The sequence below is a fragment of the Hippocampus comes genome, unplaced genomic scaffold (assembly GCF_001891065.2).
Source record: "Hippocampus comes isolate QL1 unplaced genomic scaffold, H_comes_QL1_v1.1 scaffold135, whole genome shotgun sequence".
Lineage (NCBI taxonomy): Eukaryota > Metazoa > Chordata > Actinopteri > Syngnathiformes > Syngnathidae > Hippocampus > Hippocampus comes.
In genome coordinates, this window is record NW_017805583.1 from 763,420 (window position 1) to 787,521 (window position 24,102).

At 40.0% G+C, this 24,102-nt stretch overlaps 1 protein-coding gene across 1 annotated transcript in view; it reads left to right on the top strand.

The window, feature by feature from the left end:
- Positions 1–14,761: 14,761 nt before the first annotated feature.
- The window catches only part of adamts16 (ADAM metallopeptidase with thrombospondin type 1 motif, 16), a 40,676-nt gene continuing 31,335 nt past the window's right edge, over positions 14,762–24,102 (top strand). Inside the window, 3 exon segments of the mRNA XM_019880111.1 lie at positions 14,762–15,010; positions 15,179–15,266; positions 17,762–18,117. Of these exon segments, the coding sequence (XP_019735670.1) occupies positions 14,951–15,010; positions 15,179–15,266; positions 17,762–18,117 (504 nt within the window). The 5' untranslated portion in view covers positions 14,762–14,950.

Below are 24,102 nucleotides of genomic sequence, written 5' to 3' on the forward strand. Positions count from 1 at the left end.
CAATGAAACAAAATAGTCTCCGAAAAAAGAGTAGCCCTCTCAAAAGATGGTCGTCCCGTTACAGTGTACTCGTATTTACTACAGCAACTATAGAACCCCAAATGATGTCGTTTAAAGAGCTTTTGTCACAACGCATTTTTTTTCCCACTGAGAACAAAGATTCATGCATTCATTTAGATACATTGTGTATGTGTGTGAGCGTGTGCGTGTGTGTGCTCTTTTAGTTCAGAGAGAGAGAGAGAGGGAGAGAGAGAACATGGGGTTGATGGGTCTTGGTGGGTCAGCTCACCTGCTGAGGCTACAAGCACTCTGGGACAGCAAATGTTCATTGAGCTGACAGGAGTATCCCCCACCACCCCAAAGAGCAAACCCCGCCTGTCGTCTTCTTTGCCTTTAGTTTGAGCCGAGATAGATTGCCCTTGTAACAGGGGCTAATAATGTGCCGCAAAAGGCTTTTTAATGGGGAAGACTTTGTTTTCCAGGTGAGTAAAGTAGCCACAAAAGATGAAGACAAAAACCAAGTGTGGTGTGTGCAAAAAGAATTGGATACATACATGAATCTTGCAAATAAATGCGCATTATACCTGCCTGCTTGTTTTACCAAATTATGATGGCGGGAACTCTCCAAAGGCAACCTGTAATGTGTCGAGAGGGAGAAAATGAGGATGGAGGGAAAAGTGGGAGGAAAAAGAAAGCAAAAATAGCTAGATAGTCGACTCACTTGGAGACAACAAAGTAAAGCCCATTAGGGAGAAATGAATTAAGAGAAAAGGAAGTGACAGCAAGATTGTTACACACATCTTTACTGTCTTTAACTACTGTCAGCTCTCTTGGGTGACAGCAGCTGCCATCACACGCACAAGACGGAAGACAAACACATTTTCTTACACATTCAACACAAGCGTCTCATTTACACAAAGAATTCAAATTGTACTTCACCTACTTCGACGACTAATTATGCACTTCCTGGCAAGTGTAAATACACGCAGTCAGTATAGACAACACATCAAAACAACTCTGACATAAACAGTAGATTCTTATATACCGGTAATGAAAGATGTTTTTTTTTTCCTTCATATATTAGCTTGTTTCTTGTGGAGATGTGAAAACGAAAATAAATAATAGAAGCGGATTGGCGTCTTGGGAAATAGGGGAAGAGTACGCCTGCTCGTAATGGTTAAGAAGAGAGGACATGGCTTCTCAATAGTAGGCTACTTGAACATTAGATACATTTTAATATTTGTAAAAACAATAGTCAGTAATACTTCCATATTGGTTGGAGATGAGATGAAGAAACTTGTGTAGACTTGCAAAATACTTCACCCGCGAGTTACTGTGAGAGAACATGAGCTCGCAGGAAGGCCTCGCAGAACGTTGATGTGCGGCTAACCACCATCTGCCCATCATCTGTCATCTCGACATATCCACGACATGAACCAGTGTGTGAATAATGCGAAAAAGCTTTGTTCAAGTCTGTGACGTAACACACATAAGCAACGCACTTATGTGTGCGACATGAAGGTCAGTTACAATTTCTAAATACAAACAAATGAAATACCCAATCAATATTGAAATCGACAAAGTAAAAACTGTACAGTATTTTGAAAATATTTTGCCAAAAAGACGATGTGTTTTTTTTTTTCACCCAATTTGTATATTCTGCAACATTTTGTCATCCCAAAGTCGACATATTGGACTAATTTTGGATGTAGCACCAAGTGGCTCAGAAACTTGAGTCGTTGGCTCACATCCCCGAGGTCAGCAAAACGCAATAAATGAAAGGGATGGCGTGGAAATGAAGTGGATGTCATGTAAAGCTACATTTCACTAATGTTCTTGGTCATTCAGATGCATGTTTTAAGGAGACATGAGGCTGACCTGTCAAGAAAAATGGACTTTAAATGATATAGACAGAATACTTGTAAGGCCAGGTCTCACTAATATATTGAAATATTCATGTGTACCTCCATCAACGCATGAGTGAGGGATATTTTAATAGATAGTTAATTATTCATACCCATAAATAAAACCTGCGTACCTAGATGAGGACTAAAACTCCCTACAATGAGGCTTTATGAGGTTAGTTCATTAAAGTATTCATGGAAAAGGTTTCTGGTGCCCCATCATACCTGTACTCTCAAGTTTTGCACCCCATTCCCAGAAAGCCTGATTCTCAAAAACAGATCCAGGTCAATGGTATGGTTATGCATATGTTTATTCAATGAGATACATTTGCACCGTTTTCCTGCAGTGTTTGCATTATCCCAGTCATCTCACAAACTTCAGTACGGCCAGTAAATATGTATGAGAGGTATGGTTGAGGTGGTCCCGTCTTTCAACCTGATTTTCAGGAGACAGAGTGTCAGTCATACTTGTATTCATGTCATTTGAAATATATGTTATATTTAGTTTTTTGACATCCTGAAATTCATTGTGTTAGGAAATAAACCTGTCTTCTGATATTTTGCATGTTATAATGAAAATAAATTCTTGAATTGTGTTTTATTATAAATGATAATGTACATTTAATCGTCATCATCATCATTGTTAATATTATTGTCATTATTCTATTGTTGTTTTTGTGGTGTAGTATTTTACGTTCCAACTTATGTACAGTACTTTGTTACAGCTGAACTGTCTTTTCAGTTCTCCTTTTATGGTGGCCGACAGGGGTAAACATGCTGCAAACGGCCAAACGCTGCAACCACAGGAATGATGCATCCAAAAAACAGCAGAAATAAAACACAAAGGCAAGAAAGAAATACAATCACATCAACAAAGTAGACAAACATTACAAACCACCAAATAAATGCAAAACATCAAGAAATAAAAACTGCGGAAATCTAAAACAGATCAACTCAAAATGACGCACATTTACACGCCACTTAACGAAAGTTTGCCATGCCACTACAGGGCACTGAGACCAAATCCTCCTCATCTTTTGGTCTCATCTGAACTTTTATCTACCACCGTCCTTTGTCGATTCCGTATTTGTACTTATCGGATGTCTTGCGTGAATTAGATATCGGACAAGCTTTTATAAACACAGTTCCACCCATGTAACTAAGCTGCTCTATTATAATGTATTAAATAAAGACAACGTCCATGCGTTTAAAAAGGCATGAAGTAATACGGACCTTTCAGCTTTTATATTCTCCAAAAGACGGCCAATTACAGTACCTACGAATCAGGCAATCCCGCTCAAGTCTTTCCAGAGGAACTGGTTTCACAGGACTAGTCCTGGGTTTCCTCCTCGTGGCCTAGCAAACTTCCATTTCCTGGCGTGAACATGCATCGTATTTTAGTTGGTGTTTTTTTTTTTTGGGGGGGGGGGTTGGTTTGTTTTTTTGGATTTGTTTTGTGGCTTCTACCTTTGTGCCATGAGTGCAGCATTTCTTTCATCGGTGTGGTTTATTTTGCATTTATATTTACAGTGATCCCTTGCTACTCCGTGGTTCACTTATTGCGGATTCAGTGCATCGTGGATTTTTCAAAAATATTCATCCAAAAAATCAAAATACATAGCGAAAATGCCGCAAAATGTCCGCAAGAAGCAGCGGAAGTCAGCAAAACAACAGTGAGTCACATGGAGCAACATATACAGTACTACATGTATATTTCATGTTTATGTTTACCGTATTTTGTTATTTATACACGAACCTAACCTAACTTATACATCTTATATATGTACATATACACACATAGATGAACAACCATCCACACTCAAACTCACACCTCGGGACAATTTAGAGTGTTCCATTAACCTGCCAATGGAACACCAGAGAACCCGGAGAAAACCCACGCAGGCACGGGGAGAACATGCAAACCCCACACAGGAAAGCCGGAGCTGGAATTGAACGCTGCACCTCTGCGCTGTGTTTTATCCTATCTTTACCTTTAGTTCCAATCAAATGTTTAATCAAATAAACAGTCACTAATAAAATAAATAATGTGGTTTTTTTTTTGTGGATAGAATGTAAATATGACTGCATAAATGAGTAATACTTTGGTTGAGCTATAAAATTAGGTAGAAGCTGGTTTAAAGGAAAAAACAGATAATAAACAATAAATAAAAAGAAAAGAGAACGAAAACAAAATTAATCAGATTTTTTTTGTACAATTAAAAGTAGTAAAGATTAAAAGGAAAAGATTGAGAATGTCTATGGGTTAAATTAATTCCCTAACTGTTACATATTTGGGCTTAAAATGATCGTGTCTAAAAATATTGCACTTTTCTCTCATTGGATCACATTTCTGCTCCAGAGAAAGTGCTTCATGCTGTTCATTCCTAATAACAAGTAACAGGAATAACACTTTCATTTCGCATAGCATGTACTGTACCCATTTAAGTGTGTGTGTATGTGTGTGTGTGTGTGTGTGTGTGTGTGTGTGTGTGTGTGTGTGTGTGGATAAGGTATTTCATAAAAGACTTGCAATACATATAGAATGAGAATACACTGCAAGAGAAATTGAAAAGACGGTCGACTAAGTATCACATGATTTGAGTTGCACTCATCTCCTAAAACCAACAGGGGGATGATGAGCCTGCTGTGCCCTCCTGTGGCCACAGCTGTGAATATAGCCTTGTGACGATGTGGCTTAATTGCAGTCCTGCTGAATTTAATTAACCTCCTTTGCCAGTTCCTCACTTTAAATGAAAAAGAGAATCCATAAAAGTCCATAGAATTGGAGGAATAAAATGATATGTCGTTCTAAAATATTCTCTCCTGCAAAGAAAACTTTTATTCCAACATTTAACTGCACAAAATGAACAAAGCAAAGAAATGCACTTTACAACGATTGTGGACAGAAACATTTCACATACAATATCATTTATTTTTCTCTGATTTCATATATTTTCATCTACAAAAGCCATACAATGGACATTCTCATCAACAAACTTCTCTGCAAGTACTGCAGTATCATTTTTCCAGAAAATATCTTGCGCTCATTCACTTTGTTTAAATGACAACTGATGCTCTTCTACAGATCAGGGCTCAGTGCGAGCCACTCAAGTTCAACTGTCCAAAATATTGAAATCTCATTATCAAGGAGCCCAGTGTAATTTTCAATTGATCAGTTAACGACACACGTGCATGGTGAACAGTACCAAACTTTTTAGCCCAGTTGTCTGGACAAATACCAACCAATATTGTCAGGTCGCAGTAATTAGGCACACACCTACAAGTCAGGAAGACACCATGAAATCTTTTTGTCAGTCAGCCATTTGGTCAGACAGCCACCTGCCATTTAATTTCCTCCCTAAAAACAGCGCAACCAGCAGCCACTTCAAAACCAGTCAGCCACTCTGTCAGCCAGACCGCAAACCAGTTAACCTTTGTCACTGAATCGCCCATTCAGTTTCACCACCGCCCATCCTCACAGTTCAGCATAGTTTATACTGTATAAGTAGCTCTGAATAGCACACATGACCTTTCTCAACTTCACGTCGGAAGTGGCAATTCATTATTAACAAAGAGGAAGGAATAAAAACCATTATAAGAGTTTCCTCGCATAAACATAAACTGACATCTACACCCATGCACAAACAAACACACACATATAGTACACACATGCATGGCATTGGTCGACGACATGTGCCCATCTCATCTCCTCTGCCCTTGGAGAATCTAAATGCAAAATGTATGTGCATATTTTTTCATAGCAAGAGACATATTAGAATTTTCTTGCAAATCCCCCATCTCGTCCCCATTCACCAGCTCCCATATGGAGGACATGAAAGTGTCTGAAGCGCATAATGCAAGAGGAATTAAAGGATTCCTTTGTAGCCCTGAGTACCAGGGGCCATCGTAATGACGAAAGGGCTTAAATGCTTTGTATACCCCCTTTTACAAAGCTCTGTCTCTGCTTGTCCAGCTGTTTTCATTTTTCATATTATAGAAGGTGTTCCCATCATTAAATATTCATGTCGTGCAAAATGTAATGATTTCATGTTTGTTATTGAAACGGGCACTTAGAAAAGAAGAAATAGATTTGTTGATAAGTTGGAGTGTCAAGAAATAGCAAAAAGGAGAATGAGTATGCCCTTGTTTGTGTTACGATGAATGTCACAGTCCTGTAAATCAAAAATGTTTTTTTTCTAAATTGCTGTCTTCTTTTTGCAATATTTTTGGTGCTAAAAAGCAGGCCTTGCCTGTGTGTGTGTGTGTGTGTGTGTGTGTGTGTGTGTGTGTGTGTGTGTGTGTGTGTGTGTGTGTGTGTGTGTGGGAGAAAAGAGATTTTCTTGGTAATTTCCATCGTCTCTAATGATGGATATTGAGCTGGAAAAGGGCGAGGGAATTGATTGAGGACTGGAGCACGGTGTAAGAAGAAATAATCCCATGTGACTTCTTGCGTGATGTTTTGGTCAAACAAAATAATGCAGGAAGAAGACTCTCCTTTTGTTTTGGGAGGGGGTTTCAACTGAGAAATGAGCCTTGCACATTGATGACGTGAATACGTTTAACTTTACACATTTATATTTGATCATATGAAAGCATGTAGTATAATCAGAGGGTCAATGCATTTGATTTTCACTCAATACACAATAATTTGTGTTTTGTATTAGTTTCATGAATTACCATGAATATGTCAAAATTTTCATTGCCTCATTTTAATGATTTCAGGATGAGCCCTTTCTCTTATATAACTGTATATCTCATAATGCTTGGTGTTCAAAACCAACACTAATTGTGGACACACACATCAACTAAATTATAATTCAGTGAAGTTACAGGATACCGTTATATGCTTTCAATGGTTTCCAAAACCAGTACCAGAAAATGTCCACTAGAGGGTAAAAGTGTACCATGAAAAGGGACACTGTGAAGCTCTTTGGGACGGCTGAGAGAGGTTTTTCCATTTTTTAGATCAAGGCCATCATTGAAATTGTGTAAATAAATGGTCCCTAGATGTGGTTGTGAGCATGAATGGCTGGTTGTCTCCGTGTGCCCTGCGATTGGCTGATAACCAGTTCAGGGTGTACCCGCCAACTGCCTGAAGACACCTGGGCTCCAGCACGCCCGTGACCCTTGTGAATATAAGCGGATTAGAAAATGGATGGATGGATGGAAGAATGGATTGTGTGTAAAGAGCATTTAGTTCAGTATGAGCACTTTTGGTATGACGTGTGAATGGATTTTGGTATGATCTATTAAAGGATTTCAGTTATATGACCGCAACAAAAATAAATAAATCAGTAGTGTGTACGAGAACATTTCAGTAGTGTAGAGTGTATATATGTCGGGAATCATCATTGTGTTACACAGCGTTTCAGGAGTAAGTGTGTACTGATCCTAAATTATGTACCTCACACCCCCTCCACAGCCCACAGTGTTATTCGACTGTTGTTTTTAGTATAAATTGAACAAGTGAGCTTCATAATATGGTCACCTGCTGTGTGATTATTTAGCCTTGTCTGATACCCAAACACTTCCAGGAAAACTGGAATCCCAACCATTCCCTGAATGATCATTAAAGTGTTAAAGAATTTGAGAAGAGAAAAGGGTTTGACTCGCCTTTGTCATATTTTTCCACTCGATGGAAGGTTATGTGGAGTTCAGTGACAGTTGACACTCATTGTCAGGTGACCCTGAAATCCATTCAAGGTCTCTGTCAATGTTGTGGTGCTTTCCACCACCATCAAGTTATGTGGAAAAAAACGGCTGATTTATTTCACGAGCCAAGATTCAATCTGCTTGCTTCCACATTTAATTACAGTATTTTGTCCTAATGAGGGGGACCAAAAAGTCGGATGTCACTCATCTTCTTCTCTATAATCCTCTACAAGATCATTAATTTAATTAAAATAAGAGAAACAGTAAAAATAAATGAAATTGTACTGAAAACTAACCATTGAAAATCAGACATTGCATTTGATTTGTGGTTCACCATAATTATTCAAAGAATTTAAAATCAAAATAAAAACAACCCCAAAAAAGGGAAGAAAATGTATCCAATAAAGTTGTTTTGAATATTAAGCATCCATTTACTTATTGTTGAATGTCAATTCATCCATCCATCATCTGAGCCTCACGAGGATTAAAATCAAGGTGAGGTCCAATCATGGCCAAACCCTTATTGAATGTTTTTTTTTTTTTGTTTTGTTTTTTTAATCAAACTGCACTTTTCAGACACCAGAGTGCACATCATGAAAATTAGAAATTATTCACCTATAGGCTGGAATTTCAATTGTGGTTCAATGCTAAGTCAAATAGTAACTCAGCGAAATGTTGACATTCACTTGTGCATCGATCGATTGCTTCTCTTTCTTCAGCTGCTTGAGCAGTGTTACTTTTTTTTTTCTTCTCTCAACATATTTTCAACCATAACATGACATCTTGTTTTGTTTTGTGGGCTTACTTTTAGTAGCTTTCTTTCCCCAGAGAATTTCCCCCAGTTTGTCGCTCTCTCTCTCTCTTTGATGCTTGCAAACCAATATTTTCAGGTTCACTGACACAAACGCTAAGGCAACCATGACACCTTCTGTAAACTAGCAACCTCAGACCTTTGAACCTCGGAACCAAAATAGAGCTTTGTTCCTGTCATATACAGGACCCTGTCAATCTGTGATGATGACTTAAACTGATGGAGGTGGTGACCTATGACGGTTGTGTGTTTCTTATGATTGTCTTCTATGTGCGTTTCTGTTTGATAAATGACCCAAAGAAGGTTATTGTTAGAGGGCTGAATCAACCACTCGAAGGTGGTGGAGCCCTCCCTTTTGTCAGTTTCTTGAATGTTATTTATATGACGGGCAGCACGGGCAGTACATGGCGTGAGCTCCTCGCCTCACAGTCAATAGGATGCAGGTCAAATTGTCTTTTGCTTGCTTGAGTTTGAATGCTTTTAAGGCCAGGTCAAAACAAAGCCTTTTCCACTCTATTTATGTTTAAGGGTTTTTTTAGAGCATTTCTATCATCAGGTTGATCAATGATTGAAAGGCGAACAGTCTTGGCCAAACCAAATAAAAACAGTTTGAGCACTCTTTGAAGTGACCACGCATGTCATGCTGGGTAACAGTATGGTGTCCATGCATGTCACTGTATATGTATAGAAAACTCTGGACAGCAAGCTCTGCAGGGGCCTGATCACGACCCAGATCATTTGAATCAGGTGTGTTGGAGGAGGGAAAAATCTAAAATGTGATGCAATGCGGCCCCCGGGCCAGGAATTTGAAACCCATGAAACACAGTATGAGCATGTAAAACAACATGTGCCTCAGGTGCTGGAGTCTTGAGATTACTAATTTCTTCAAGAGTGTGTGGAAAAATTACAATTACACAGTCAGAGTGACTATCTGCACCATGCTATATTTGTGCCTAAATACTTGGGTGGTCTGTCATGTTTTCATACTATGACTTTCCTGGGAGGTAAGGACGTTGTTGGTCATTTTGACTGACCGAGTTTGTCACCAATGCACCAATGGGGGAAATTCTCAGCTGTGAAGTGAATGTGGCACAGCACTTTGATGCTGCACTACGGCTAAAATAAATGTCGTCTGCATAAATTGAAGCACAGGTACACGAGTATGCTCATTACTCTATATACTTTGCGTGTGTATGTATGTGTGTGTGTGTGTGTGTGTGTGTGTGTGTGTGTGTGTGTGTGTCTGTGTCTGTGTCTCTATGGGTGCACGCCCGCACACACTTTTGCAGATAGCATGCAACTACATAATTACCGTACATGAGATGAGTTACTCTGTCCCTTCCCAGCCTCATGCCTGTGGCATCATTTCAAGCTCAAAAACCTTGCATGGACAGTGGCCGAGTGTGTGAGTCTGAGAGACTTGGCCAGACAAGCAGTCAACATCCTGCCACTAGTATTCAGACATGCAAAAGTTTGGGTGCAGCTAAAGAAACACTTTCCTGTGGATATGTCAAACAGATATACTGCACAGAATACTATGAAGCAGATTTGTGTGATCTTTCATCTGTATACACCCATATACAGATGGCTACCAAGAACATGATATTGTCTTGAATACATTTGTACATGCACTGCATGAACATTTCCTTTAGTTTAACCTAGTACGAGAGTCAACATAAATACAGTGGCCAGCTTTACAGGGCCCCTGGCTACTTTGTTGGGGGCCACCTCAGCCTTTCTTCACAGGTCGCATTCTTAACCACTTGTCTAATTAAAATTCATCATCTCTGAGAAACAGTTACTCTATTGAGGCAATGATGAAGGGGGGTATAATAACTGGGCTGCTTACACAATACAGAGGTGATGAACTTTAGCAGGCTCTTACTCCTGCAGAGTGTCATAAGACTGGCCACTTTGGTTTTAGGTTACACCCCTCCAGAGATGCTTTTTCTGCTCCAGTGATCACATAAACTTGATGACCAATAATTAGCACAGATTTTCAGCTCTTCATTTTCAACTTGGGCTTACAAACCACATGTTGTGCTCTCGGGTAATTGGGCCCGTAGTACTCCAAAGAGATACAGTATAGGAATATTTTTATGAAACTCAAATATGTTTTTGTTTTGCATAAAGTCAGCGAATTGTTTCATTTAAAGTAAAAAAACAACAACAATAAATATCTGGAATGGTGCAATAAAGATAAAAAAGGGATAATTTCACTGTTTCAAGTTGGTAACTGAACATGATTTATGTTCCTGCTTGCAGTGTATTGTTGCAGGCACAGATACATGAGCACTGATCGATGACCAGAGACTTTACTCTCACATAACATGAAATTTGTATTTCTGATTTAAATGAGCTAAATCCAACTCCAAAAGGTAAAATTTATCTATATCTGTAAAACGCAGCAATAATATTTAAACTAGAGGTGAAACATAATTATCTTGAAAATCAGAGGAATCTTGAGTATCTCAGCTTTTCCCAGCGCATGTGTCTCAGTGTGAACTATCACCGCTCATGTGATAAATCTGGGTTAAAACAAGACCTCCCATATGTTAACACTCACACTAACCACAGCCCCAACGATGGCACCATGACTTCAACAATCATAGGATATTTTGAAATCTCTCTGCCTTGCCCATGATTGTATTTTGTTTAAAAGGGGTTTGACAATTTTTATTTTCACTGGAATATATAGCACTTTTCCACCCAACTTAAAGTGTTTTAACACTGTCTCCTCATTCACCTACTGATGTCAGTGTCATGAGCAAATTTTGTCTCAGTTTCTTGCCTAAGGACTACGGCGTGGTTACAATTTGGATCAAGCCCACAATGGGGAAATGAATCCGCCTTTTGGAGCCACCCTGTGAAGGGACACTAGGGGAGAAGGATGGTGCACGCAATAGCTGCCACTCTGAGCCCATGGTAAGAATTAACATTTTATCTTTGGTCTGGCCAAGATTGTCAAACTCAAGAATAACACTGGATCAAGATATTATATTAAACCAGGGATTGAACACGGGCAGCCCGTAGACCTCATGTGGCCTGTGACAGCACTCTGAGTGGCCGCTCAATTATTTTTTTTTTTTAAATTGTTTTTCCTAAAGGTTTTGGAGGAGGGTGGGAAAATAAGAAACATGTTTGCTTTACTACAGGGAACTCCAGCATACTCACATTTCAGCACCCACAGATTGAGTTTGTGGATTTTTTTTCTCAATATTTTTCCCATTTTGGTTGTTTTTTTTGGGGGGGGGGGCACCAACTCCCATTTTTCTTGGAAAACATATCTTCATCATCACCGAGTGGGAACCTATCCCATGCTGCCCGCTCACAAGTCAGGCCAGTGTAACACTAGACCATCAGTGACTCAGTGACAAGACGTTTTATGGAAAAAAAAAAAAGTTTACCCTTCCAAATATAATGCTCAGTTTTGATGACTGAGAGGCATTGGCCGCTCAATTATTTTTTTTTTTTTAAATTGTTTTTCCTAAAGGTTTTGGAGGAGGGTGGGAAAATAAGAAACATGTTTGCTTTACTACAGGGAACTCCAGCATACTCACATTTCAGCACCCACAGATTGAGTTTGTGGATTTTTTTTCTCAATATTTTTCCCATTTTGGTTGTTTTTTTTGGGGGGGGGGGGCACCAACTCCCATTTTTCTTGGAAAACATATCTTCATCATCACCGAGTGGGAACCTATCCCATGCTGCCCGCTCACAAGTCAGGCCAGTGTAACACTAGACCATCAGTGACTCAGTGACAAGACGTTTTATGGAAAAAAAAAAAAGTTTACCCTTCCAAATATAATGCTCAGTTTTGATGACTGAGAGGCATTTGTTTTACAATGTGATTGTGATTCCAATTTGCATTCATAATTTAAATTTTAAGGAATTTTTGGTAACACTTTTTAAAATCGAACCAGATACTGCAGGTGCACTTAATGTTGTGACCAGCGAGCGGATATTTGGCTGACTTTCCAAACCACTGACAAGCATTTGAGATATCCCATTCTCTCTCAAACACATCCTAAGCCATACACAATCACACATGTCTTGCTGTGATTCTGCAATCTCATGGTTTTCTTTGGGGAGGAGGAATTGCTCCAGTAATATGAAACAAGCACTCCCAATTCTCTGGCTCTCGCACCCTTGAGTACTTCTGTGAGCACCCGTGGTGAGTTGATGCCTGTTGGCAAGTTGCCTATCAGAGCAGCTGCTGAATATAAGTGAGACGGGAGAATGACGAAGAGGGTCAGAAGTTTAATTTCTTAAGTAAATCACAAATGATCCATTACCTTCTGCAGGGTGGACTTACAGAGCTTAATTTTGGATTTCTGTGACAAGACTTTCATGACTGAACGTTTACCTTCATGTGTGCATACCACTGTGAACCACACCATGCAGTCCATGATTTGAATAAGAGGAAATTACATGGAATAAAGACACACCATCTGCCTAGGACAGTAAGCTCTGATTCAGTATCTGTATAATAAACTTGAGCATTTTTTTTTTTTACATTTTCAAAGGTAATACAGGAAAATTGCAATACAGGTAATACAGGACTGTTAATACGGCATTCCGGTTGTAGACTGGAAGGCACGTCCGCCTCACAGTGCAGAGGTGCAGGATTTGATTTCGGCTCCGGCCTTCCTGTGTGGGGTTTGCATGTTCTTCCCTTGCCTGCGTGAATTTTCTCCGGGTACTCCGGTTTCCTCCCACATTCCAAAAACATGCATGACATGTTAATATATACTGTGTGTGTGTGTATATATATATATATATATATATATATATATATAAAACATTTTTCAAGCATTATTGTCCCTCTTTTTTAGATTTGATCTCAGGACAAGTAAATTTACTTGTGTTTTAGGATTGTGTATGTGGATTATTTCAAATTGGATGGATGGGTGGGATGTAAAATGTCCTCCAATTCTGGAATGACCCAACCACTAAATTTTACTTACCTTGATCCTGCTTGTATTATGAGTGGTTTGAGCAAACTATGGCAACGGATCGTATGAGAAACAATGACTTCTCATTTACGAAAGAGACAAGACAAGTATCTCGATGTGATTGCGTGCTGCTGACAAACACTTATCTGTCGCTTACATGCTTGCCCCTTTAGTCGTGGCATTTTGTCATATGGTCTGGTTAAAATGCTGGTTTACATTTCTTGGCTTAGACCCGTTAAACCAGGGGTCCCCAACCTTTTTTTGCCCCACGTACCGGTTTATGTCAGACAATATTTTCAGGGACCGGCATTTAAGGTGTGGCGGAAATAATACAACAAAATAATATGGTATGAGCTGCATGCAAACTGTGGTGTTTTCGAAATATAATAACAAACACAAGGAGCGTCTAATCTGGCACCAACACTCTGATCGCTATGGTAATGTTTAATGCCTTCAAAATACGATACAACGCAAATTCAAAGTGCAGGAAAATGACGACTCACCACAGCCCCGAGCTTGATTTTCTGCAACCAGACGTTCCCATCTCGGGGTAATAGGAGACAATGACACCTCAAGTGTGTGGTTTATGTCCAGTCTACTTCGTAATTTTGTTTTCGTCCCGTTGCTGCAGAAACCCCCGCCTCACACAGGTAGGATGTCGGAAATAGCAACAGTGCTATTGTGGCAATCTCAGAGTATTCAGCCATAACTTTAATCCAGTTGTCTCTAACGTACTTTTAAGGCCGCCGTCATTTGCGATCTCCAGCAGTTTTTTTTTACTCATTTTGCAGCTCCGGCATTTTGTTTTTGGCGTAATCGGTCACGTGACGGAGAAGCGTGGCTTGACGTGTGTCAAGCGCGATACAGACGGATGTAACAGAGAATCCGGTAAATTTTCAAAATAAAATAAATTTCGGATTCCGAAATAAATAAAAAGGAATTAAGGCAAGTTCTTTCTGTGCGGCCCGGTACCAAATGCCCAGCGGACCGGTACCGGTCCATGGACCGGCGGTTGGGGACCCCTGCATTAAACTAACTCTTTCTGTCATCTGTTAGGTTCTCGTGAGTCGATTGTGCAAGCGTAAACCAATGCTGTTCGCAACGAATGAGTTGACTGCAGAAGCACTAAAATTTATGTCTCACAAACAGCCTACCGAGACCACTTGTTTCGGATGTGGTATTGTCAATTTCTATTTTCTAAAGACGACCTATTTAAGACCGTTACGTGATTACAGTGGGAGTCAAAAGGATCCGCAAGGACAGCTGGGAAGAGAGAGAGAGAGAGAGAGAGAGAGAGAGAGAGAGAGAGAGAGAGAGAGAGAGAGAGAGAGAGAGAGAGAGAGGAGAGGAAGACACAGCCCACCTACAAGCGGCTCAGACCATGGGTGAGGGACAAGAGAGAGAGAGAGAGAGAGAGAGAGAGAGAGAGAGAAGTGGAATCGGGCCACATAAATGAAAGGGGGAACTGTACTCTACGCTGCATATGAAAATAGCTAAAATTCATCACCGCAAGTCACTCTTTTACAACACTAATTGAATACAAGAGACCGCTGCATTCACAAAAGTTACTGGGAAAAGGAGCGTCACCTGGAGATACGGCGGCCGTGTTACGGACCTGCGCTGAGAGGATGGATCGGTTCTGGATGGTGTTATTTTTCCATTTGGCTTGCAGTCTCGCATTCACTCACGTAAGTCACTAATGTGATCCCGGCATCGCTCAGGATACGTGCAGAAGCGTGAGAATTTATAAAGTTGTTAACGTACACACGTGACAGCGCGTCGTTCTAGGATTTATGTGCTGTATGCTTAAATTTTACTCCAACAGATTCAACATATGTATTAATGCTTCTTTCCAGGTCTTTCTTGTAAATGATGGGGCTGCAAATGGTGAATCTACTGGCTCATCGTCTCTACTTCGTTCTCTTGGTTTACCTCAGCACACAGGTATATTGACATGAATAACGTTTTGGCGGTCATTTCGTTTGAGCAGATTGCACATACATCTAGTTCTCTTGTCAGTCTGCAGAATCTGACTTCGCTCACACACGCAGTGCCTCTCTTCACCGCTGTGGGGCATCTTGCACGGTTATTTTACGACCGTCACCGTGAGAAACTGTCGCAAATTGCATCTTTCACAGCGCGATTGATGTAGGAATTAAGAAGGCATAGCATGATCAATCATAAATTCTCCATTAAATCGAGAGAACAGCTCTTGCTGTTATTTTATTTTGATCCACTGCCAAACGTTTGTGCCAAGGCGATTTCATGAATGAGCAACTGCATGGTTATTGAAGGAAACTAATCCGTTTTTTTGTTTTCTCAGCGCAAAATCGTTGTGGTTTGCTGCATCAGCAACTGTTTTGGTCACACAGCCATGCAGATTATTAGATTGTTTTTCTTCCAGTTGTCATGATAAATAGCGACTGGGACAAATAAATCCTTCAAAACTCAAGTGATTGTGTATGAATACGAGCTCTGAATGTTGGAAGTGTTAGATTCACTTGCATGAGGTTGTCAGAGGTCTTTTGGCCAAGGAGGTGTTGCCAAAACTAAGCCAAGTACCCACTGGTGAGACCTCTTATCAGTCGGCCTACTAATGGCACTCAGGAGCCACTAAACCAGCAAACTAACCACTGCAGGATCTCGTCACGTTCCATCAGACAAGATATATGTGTGTGCTTGTGTGCTCAGTTCCCGTGGACTCTTTGTTTGTATACTGTCAGACATGGGTCGCTGCAGATGTTTTTTTAGTTCAGGGGTGTGGGGGACAAACAGGAGTGGGCTTAGTGTCTGTGTGTGTGTAGGGGGAAGGCGCATCAAGATAGCAAGAGACATTTTGCATTTTGCCTAAGTGCCCTCATGGCTGCAAAGTAGACTCTTCAGACTTGAGGGCTCCTTTGGGGTCTTTGTGGTAAGATCACACAAATAAAACACTTCAAGGTCTGGAAATGAGCTCTTGTCATTGAGCACTCATGTTCAAAATAAGCAGTCGTAGTGCACGTTGTTTTAAATAACTGCGCCCATTAATAAGCATAAGTCATTTTGAGAAGATGTGGTTCGTGTCAGCATCAAGATGCATCGCAGCTTCAAATCACTGATATTTCATACCGATGACATAGTGTCTGCCACTGTGTATGTTTTGGTCTCTGTGCTATATTTACTCATTATTTGGTCAGGTCAGAATATGTGGTAACTGAGACTGGCTTTTATTGACCGCGAGTTCAAGGTTGGTGTGATACTTATGTTGGCTATTAGCTGATAATTCTACTGCGTATCACTTTCTTTTGGCATGACACTTGTACAAGAGTACCGGTATACCAAAGTCAACAGTGAAATTGAATATGTTTGCTTGCTGGTAACTCAGAGTTCATCAAGTGCATTAACATTTCATTAGTTTCTAGGACAAGGCACCCACTTTCACCATTAACACCCAAGGATGATCGACAACGTGTGTCCTCAAACAGATATTTGCATGAAAGCAACTAAAAACATGAATTTGGTTACAGGCTGGTTAATTGCCGGTCAGCATAGAGCTAAGAAAATGTGGAGAGGAATGGAACAGTGTCTCCATTTGGAAAAGTAATTGGTGTTGTGGCCCAAAAGGTTAACTTCACTTTTGGTTCAATTACCATGGGCCATTAGAGACATTGCTGGCCTAAGAGATCATGTCTGTGACCATCTGCCAGTATGACCTGCAGTTACTTGACTTCAGCAAGGATTTAAAACAAAACTACAAAACACTAGGTCAAACATGGTTCACTTGCCGCTAAACTGCCTGGATCGCAAACTGTCTCATCCCCTTTTTTCTTGTAACTCTTACTTGTTTTAGAACCTTCCAGCAAGATTAGACAAGGCATGACAAGAAATTCATGGAGCCCGAAAAGTATACTAAGGATATAAAAACATGGGAAAATATTTTTGTTTAAACAGCTAAACACAGCGCATAAACTGAATGCAGTGTTGTTTGGGGGGGGCAGCGACTCGGAATGGACATTCAACTGTCTATGACCATATCAGGTGAAAACATAAAATACGACAGAGAAGCACTAAACAAACAACAACCTGGACCAGCTCGCTGACTCAGCCGGTGACTCACACAAATATAGCAGAAACAGAGGCTCTGTTCACCAGGCCATTACTATTCTGAACTAGTCAAGCACATCAAGTTATTATTGACCAAATGGCATTTGCTGTGATGGTGCACCTGGACTCAGCATTAGTGTATTGTAATTTGAAATGAACTGGTTTTCAAGGAAAATGGTAGTTGGTTTACTTTTTGCAACGTATTCCGAATGATCTATTCATTTATTTTTTTTTACTTGGGTTGTTCGACTACGGTTCTCTCATATTCTCAGCGCAGTTTCGTTGAATCAAGCACTGTTCGTGTATCAGTATTTCTAAACCTCCAATTTAAAATCTCCTTTTCTAACCCTGAGCAGAATATGAGATTGTATCTCCGTACGAGGTCAACCACCAAGGAGCGTACATCTCCCACGAGATTGCCCACCATCAGCGCAGACGACGACGATCCTCTTCTCCAGATGCATCCACTTCAAACGCGAAAGGCAGCATTGAAACAACTCACTTCCGGGTGAGCGGCTTGGGGCAGGACTTCCACATGGAGCTACGGGAGACTTCAGAGACCCTGATTGCACCTGGCTTCACCATCCAGGTCCTGGGAAACAACGGCACCAAGAGCCTAAGGGCTTACCAGCAGGACCACCTCTGCTTTTACCAGGGGTCACTGAGGCTAAAGGTCAACTCGTCAGTGGCGCTGTCCACATGCATGGGGATGGTGAGTCTGAACATGCCTGGAGTCAGATTACGGAAGGTTTTGAATGAGAAGGTAGGAGTCGATAAATCAGGTCTGTGTGGGTAGCTGTGTTTTCAAAAAGATAATGTGTCGTATTTGCTATCATTTAAACTGGTGTAGCAAATAATTTATAACTGAGCCTAAGAGCCATATTTGCTCAATTTGTCCTCTCCTGGGGCCACTGATAGTATAAACATTGTGTTAAACTTAACGTTAAACCATTGAAAAATGAGATAAAAAGAAGGGGAATGATCCTTCTAGCTTTTCAACACATTTATGAAATTGGTGCATTCCTCGACAGACAACAAATTAAACAAGTTACATTTGAGGTTTTTAAGATACCTTGTATCAAACCAAATTATGAACAAAATATGGATCTGATGGAAAGCCTGAAGTAGGATTAAGTCGGATGCAATTACTAGAAGGAAACAAACTGTGTTTTGCTTAGGTAGGAAAAAAATTAATGCATCCATCGTCTCTAGAGTCAACAGAGATATTGCAAAAATGCCCTTTGATGGCAGACAAATGTATATGTGTGTGTGTGTGTGTGTGTGTGTGTGTGTGTGTGTGTGTGTGTGTGTGTGTGTGTGTGTGTGTGTGTGTGTGTGTGTGTGTGCGTGCGCGTTTGGTCAGATGGCACATTAGTAGGTTTTAGCGGCAATTACGAATCTTAGCTTCTGTACCCGTTTTGGAAGAATTTCATTCTTCTTGGTGGTCCTATTTGCTGCATAAAAATAAAGGCGGGAATGACAATAATTGAGCTTAAGTGAAGCAGCTCCAACATAAGACCACAAGTTGCTATGCTAGTCCCCTTGGCAGTCAGGAGAACAAAGGACTACATTAATACACATGTAATCCGCTCAGCGTTGAACTGACATTCACAGTAGGCAGATCAATTCCACATTGTTTTTTTTTCCCAAGTTCGAGTTCAAGTACAAAGCAGAAGACATGTCATTCCAATTATTTCAAGGTTGTGCGAGAAAGTCAGAACAGGGTATATTGTTTCTTGTTATTGATTTGTTTTGAATGAATTTCAATCGATTCCATACTGGTATTTGGTAGTTGGGATTGTTAGTATGTGAATGTCTTTCTTAAACCACAAGAGAAAGCCACCCGAGGGATCCTTCTTTTTGTGTGGCAGCATTACAGAACAGAGTAAAAGATCCAGTCAAAAGGCAGGCACTGTGTAAATATGTTTTTCATGCTTGGGCTGACTGACTCTCTTTGGTACTTAATAAGTAAAAACGTGACAGCACCGTCATTTTTTTTTTTTTTACTCGTTTGAAAAGCTAAAGCTAAAACTGTTTCTTTACAGTCCGTCGTGAAATGTATGCCGTTTTTCCATCCATTTTTTTAAAATATTGCAGCCAGCTCTAAAAGTATTTACCATAGTACTAAATGGAGATAACTGGGTTGAAGAAAATGGGAATTCACAGACTTTTTTTTTTTGTTTGCCTGGGTATTGTTAGCACAGGCTCACAGATTGAGAAAGAAGTTGACTTGAGAGAACAGAGGGATGCTAAAACAGGTGAGCTTGGTCACCATGAGACATTTTGAAGTGTAGAAACACCCTTTTAAAGGGTGCTACTTTGTAAAGTCAATGCAAACATTGTCTTGTGCCCTGGACGCCCAGAGAGTGCATTAGCATTTTGCTTAGACTTAGAGTGAAGTGTTCAACCACAAAAATTCTCATCGTTAAAAGTGAATGATGGTTGAAATAAAAGAACAAAGCAGATCAAATGGTCACCTGCCAATAGTGTCCAACTATGCCGCAACTGACGCGGAGTCTATCATCTAATTTATGATGATTTTTTTTTTTGTTTTGTTTTGTTTGCCTGATCATACATGAATCTTTCTTTTATGAGGGTATTTTTTTCCCGAAGGAGATTCCTCAAAGAAGAGGAGCAGTGAGAGGCAGGAAACAGGAGAAAAGAAAAAAAAACAACGTTGATACCATAATGTCAGTCTTGTCCTGAATATCATGTGATCAAGTGTTCCACACATGGTAGCCTCCATTTCACTCTGAACTACTGACATTAGACTTTGAAAGCTCATGCCTTTCTGTATTTCTTTATTATAAATCACTTTGGCTTTGGTGTTATTTAATGATGAGAGTCTCGGGTATTGTTTGACAATTCTGTGTTTCAAAGGAGAAAGAATCATGGAGCTCCGACTGTGAGACCAAGAACGGAATAGGGTAGAATGTATACATGAGAGTTGAATAATTTTATGCAGGGAAAGTTGTCAGTGGTGGAGTAGTTGAGCTCACATCGGCCAACACATTGGCTTTGATGCTAAGCTTGTATTTTCAAAGACATTTCTTTATTTCTGGAAAGGCATCCATTATATTTTTTCTCAGAATCTACATAAAAGTCACAGAAATAATGGCCAAGTTGCATTCCCATCTGATTTTGATGGCAGAACACTATTTTGTGCCAAGAGGAAAAGGCTAAATGTCATTCACTAATCACTCGGAGGTGCTTGTGCTTTCCACTTGTAAAAGGCACGTTTCTTGCTTGAGGGCTTGTCGTGGTAATAATGACAGAATGGTACGCATTCATCCGACCTCTGGGATTTCCAAGAAAGTTCACAATGAGTGATGCTTCACTCGGCTTTGAAAAGTGCAGGACTGTCGCTTTTGAAAACATGTAACATCAGGCAAGTGTTCTTCAAGGGTGACTTGCAAGTCAGTTGGAAAATGCATTCCTCAGTCTCAATGTGTTCAAATGTGGTTTCTATAGTGAGCCGACACATGACCGAGGTATGGATTGCACTGACATCACTGTGACTCCTATGGCTTCATTGAGGCTCTTGCACTCACAAGCACTATTAAAATAAATGGTCTACATAACCTTGTCGGATTAGCATTTCTTGGATAGGGCATCTGTGCCACATCTAGCGCAGCGCTGCATTTTTCACCTAAATTATTGTGCTGATTGTTTGGCAACAAATAAGTTACAGACAACTGCTGTATTACTCCAAACACATCCTATAGTTCAAAGGTCTTTTTGGCCTCTATCCCAGGAGGAAAGGCATCTCCCCCCAATGGTCAGGTGCACCTTTCAATCCACTGAACGCTTCCCCTTCTTCGTTCCGTTTTCAGCGACACTCCCACCGCTTCCTGTTGCTGCTTGTCTGGATGTGTCTGACTCCATAGAGGCCAGCTGTTTGCGCCGTCCCAAGTAGTGTTTCGGGCATTTTATGACTGCTATTTGCACCTCATGGAGTACAGCGTGTAATCTGATGACTTTGCTTCTTCGGCTACTCAATGGAGTGATCTAATCTCTTAACATAAGGATGTGAGAGTAGTGGATGTAGCTACGAACCTCAAGTTGTGGAAAACATGAATGAAAAACACAATACAATTATTTGCAAAGCCATTTCAACCTAGAAATGAATACACGACAAAGACAAGATATTTAATGTTCAAACCGATCAACTTGATTGTTTTTTGTTACTTGGTGTGCAAAATATGTTTTTGTGGTACTTGCTGTAAAAAGCTGTCATTGGAATTTCATTTTTGTTTGATGGTACGTCTGTTCATTGTGCATTTGATGTTTTTTTTTTTGTCACACCAAAAAGCATAACTGAGAGCATCTTAAATAATTGCTATGGCATAAATTAAGAAACCTGCAGTCAAAAGTTGTCAGATTTGTGAGTGATGGTAGAGTGGTTAGAAAATTCACTCAATATAGTGACACATTGCCAACCATGTATGTGTTTGGTCATTTTACAGGACCTAAAAAGTGTAAGTACTCGGTTCTAAAAGCATGGCACTAGCTGTAAAAATGTGCGTAAATATATTTGTTTTTACTGTTATCATTTGCCTGTGAAACACTGCTTATTGTGCACTGGCAAATGTTTCTCATCTGAGGTGAAAACATTTGTAAACAAGCATAGTTTTCATTTGAAACGTGCATTGTTGATGGTCCTTTTCTTGTTTTGTATTACTCTTTCATATGACATGGGCAATGATCCATTTGGGACTAATGACATATACATGTTTAGTATGTCAACGGTAATATCATGTATTGTAAACTGTCAGCGGGAAACCCCAGACAACTGCGCTGGCCTGTATTATTAGACCATTATTTTTATACAGCCAGAGCCAGACGGTGAGAGTCAGTCAATACGCATTTAATGAGAAGAGTCACTGTCCAAATATACAGTAGCTATGTGCTGGCATAACTGGCGGGTGACACCTACAAACACTTGCCGTATGTATCCACACATAGTAACATGCATACTATGCATACTATAGTTTCTGCTGACCTCCAACAATATACAGCTAACGATCTCCTTGATGCTGCTATGGAATGCTGTTACTGTTTTACGACAAAGAAATCCACTTGTCACCCACAGATTGCAATGATAAAAGGCATTTGCAACCAATTATATATGCTATGTTTGGAGAGACTTCCTCTTCTTTGCAACTCATTTTAGCATACCCCAAAATCCAGGATGATAAAGGATTATTGATTGACTTAATCATTTTGACTTTCAACTGTGCATTGGTTCGAGGTTCTTTGAAGTAGTCAAGTTGCTCCAGATATATTGTAGGTATATCAACCACCCATCCTCACATATTTTTTTCTTTTCATCTGACAGCCTTGTACAGATTTTGTGATAAGATCTCACCCTGAGCAGGAAAACAGATGTCGAACATGAAGAAACAGCCCGTGATTGAGGTGCGCCAAGTTGACTCTCGACTAATTGCTGACAGAGACAGATAGAAAGGTTAGAGAAGGACAAGGTTGGAATACAACTACAACCCTTTACAATACTTTCGACGTTTCCTTGGATAAGTCAGACAATATTACTTGAAAGTGATTTTTTTTTTTTTTTTTGTCAATCTTGACTTTCATGTTCACTTAATGTTGGAAAAGGGCTGGAAAAAAACACATTTGGATTGAGGTAAAATTTTAATGTCCATGTTAGAATATTGCAAATCTAAATTGCCCCTAACATTTTGATAACAACGTCTTTGCTATTGTGGTTATACACCAGGGATGGGCAACTGGCAACCATACTGGCCCCTGGATTAAAAAAAAAAAAAAGTTTTAATTTTAAAATGATTTTTGGGGAGAAATTATTAACATTTTTCCTCTCCAACAGTGGACCCCATACTCAAGTTTTGTGGGGTTTTTTTTTTGGGGGGGGGGGGGGGGGCAATGACTATTTTGTGCCAAACGCACACTGGAAGTTTATAAGCATGTTTTGAAGATTTTTCAGGGTTCTCAATATTTTTTCTTCAGGGATTTATTTTTCAACATTTTCCCAATGCATTTCAATGGCTGTCAATTAGACACAGAGTTTCACGATTCGCAGGCCTGCACATATTTGTCCTCACTATTTTATTTTTTTGTTGTTGTCATAAACCTGGTTCGGAAGTCAAGTCAATTCAAACTTATTGATATAGCCCGTAATCACAGTGTGTGGTCCTATATGCTCCCCCAGTAGTGCTCATGAAAAATTGTGCCCCTCCCTTGCATCATTTAAGTTGCTCTTCCCTGTTCTACATCGACCAGCCATTACAAAGATAACAATGACCAGCTTTAATTGAACGTATGGCTGTAGTTTGAATTGGAGTAAAATACGATGTTAGTTAGAATAATGTAAGAGTCTATTCCATAAGATGAAGTGCTGCAGGAAGACGCCTTTGTCGAAGTGGGTCCTTCTCAAAACCTGGCCCGGTTGGTCAATGAGGAAATCTCCATAGCAGCGCCTATTTGCTGTATTTACTGTATTCAAAACAAACACAAAACAGTCTTTTTTCCATGTTAAGATACACACACCAAAAACAAAACAAAAACACCCACAGTAATTTCACAAAGCAATAGAGAAGAAACCTGTGCTTCCTCTAATTCTCACTCTTCCTGCACCCTCCATTGTATGTTACACTGACCGCTCGAGACTCAGTGGGACCAAAATTCATCCCAGGAATGTTCATCAACCTGGGGGCAGCCG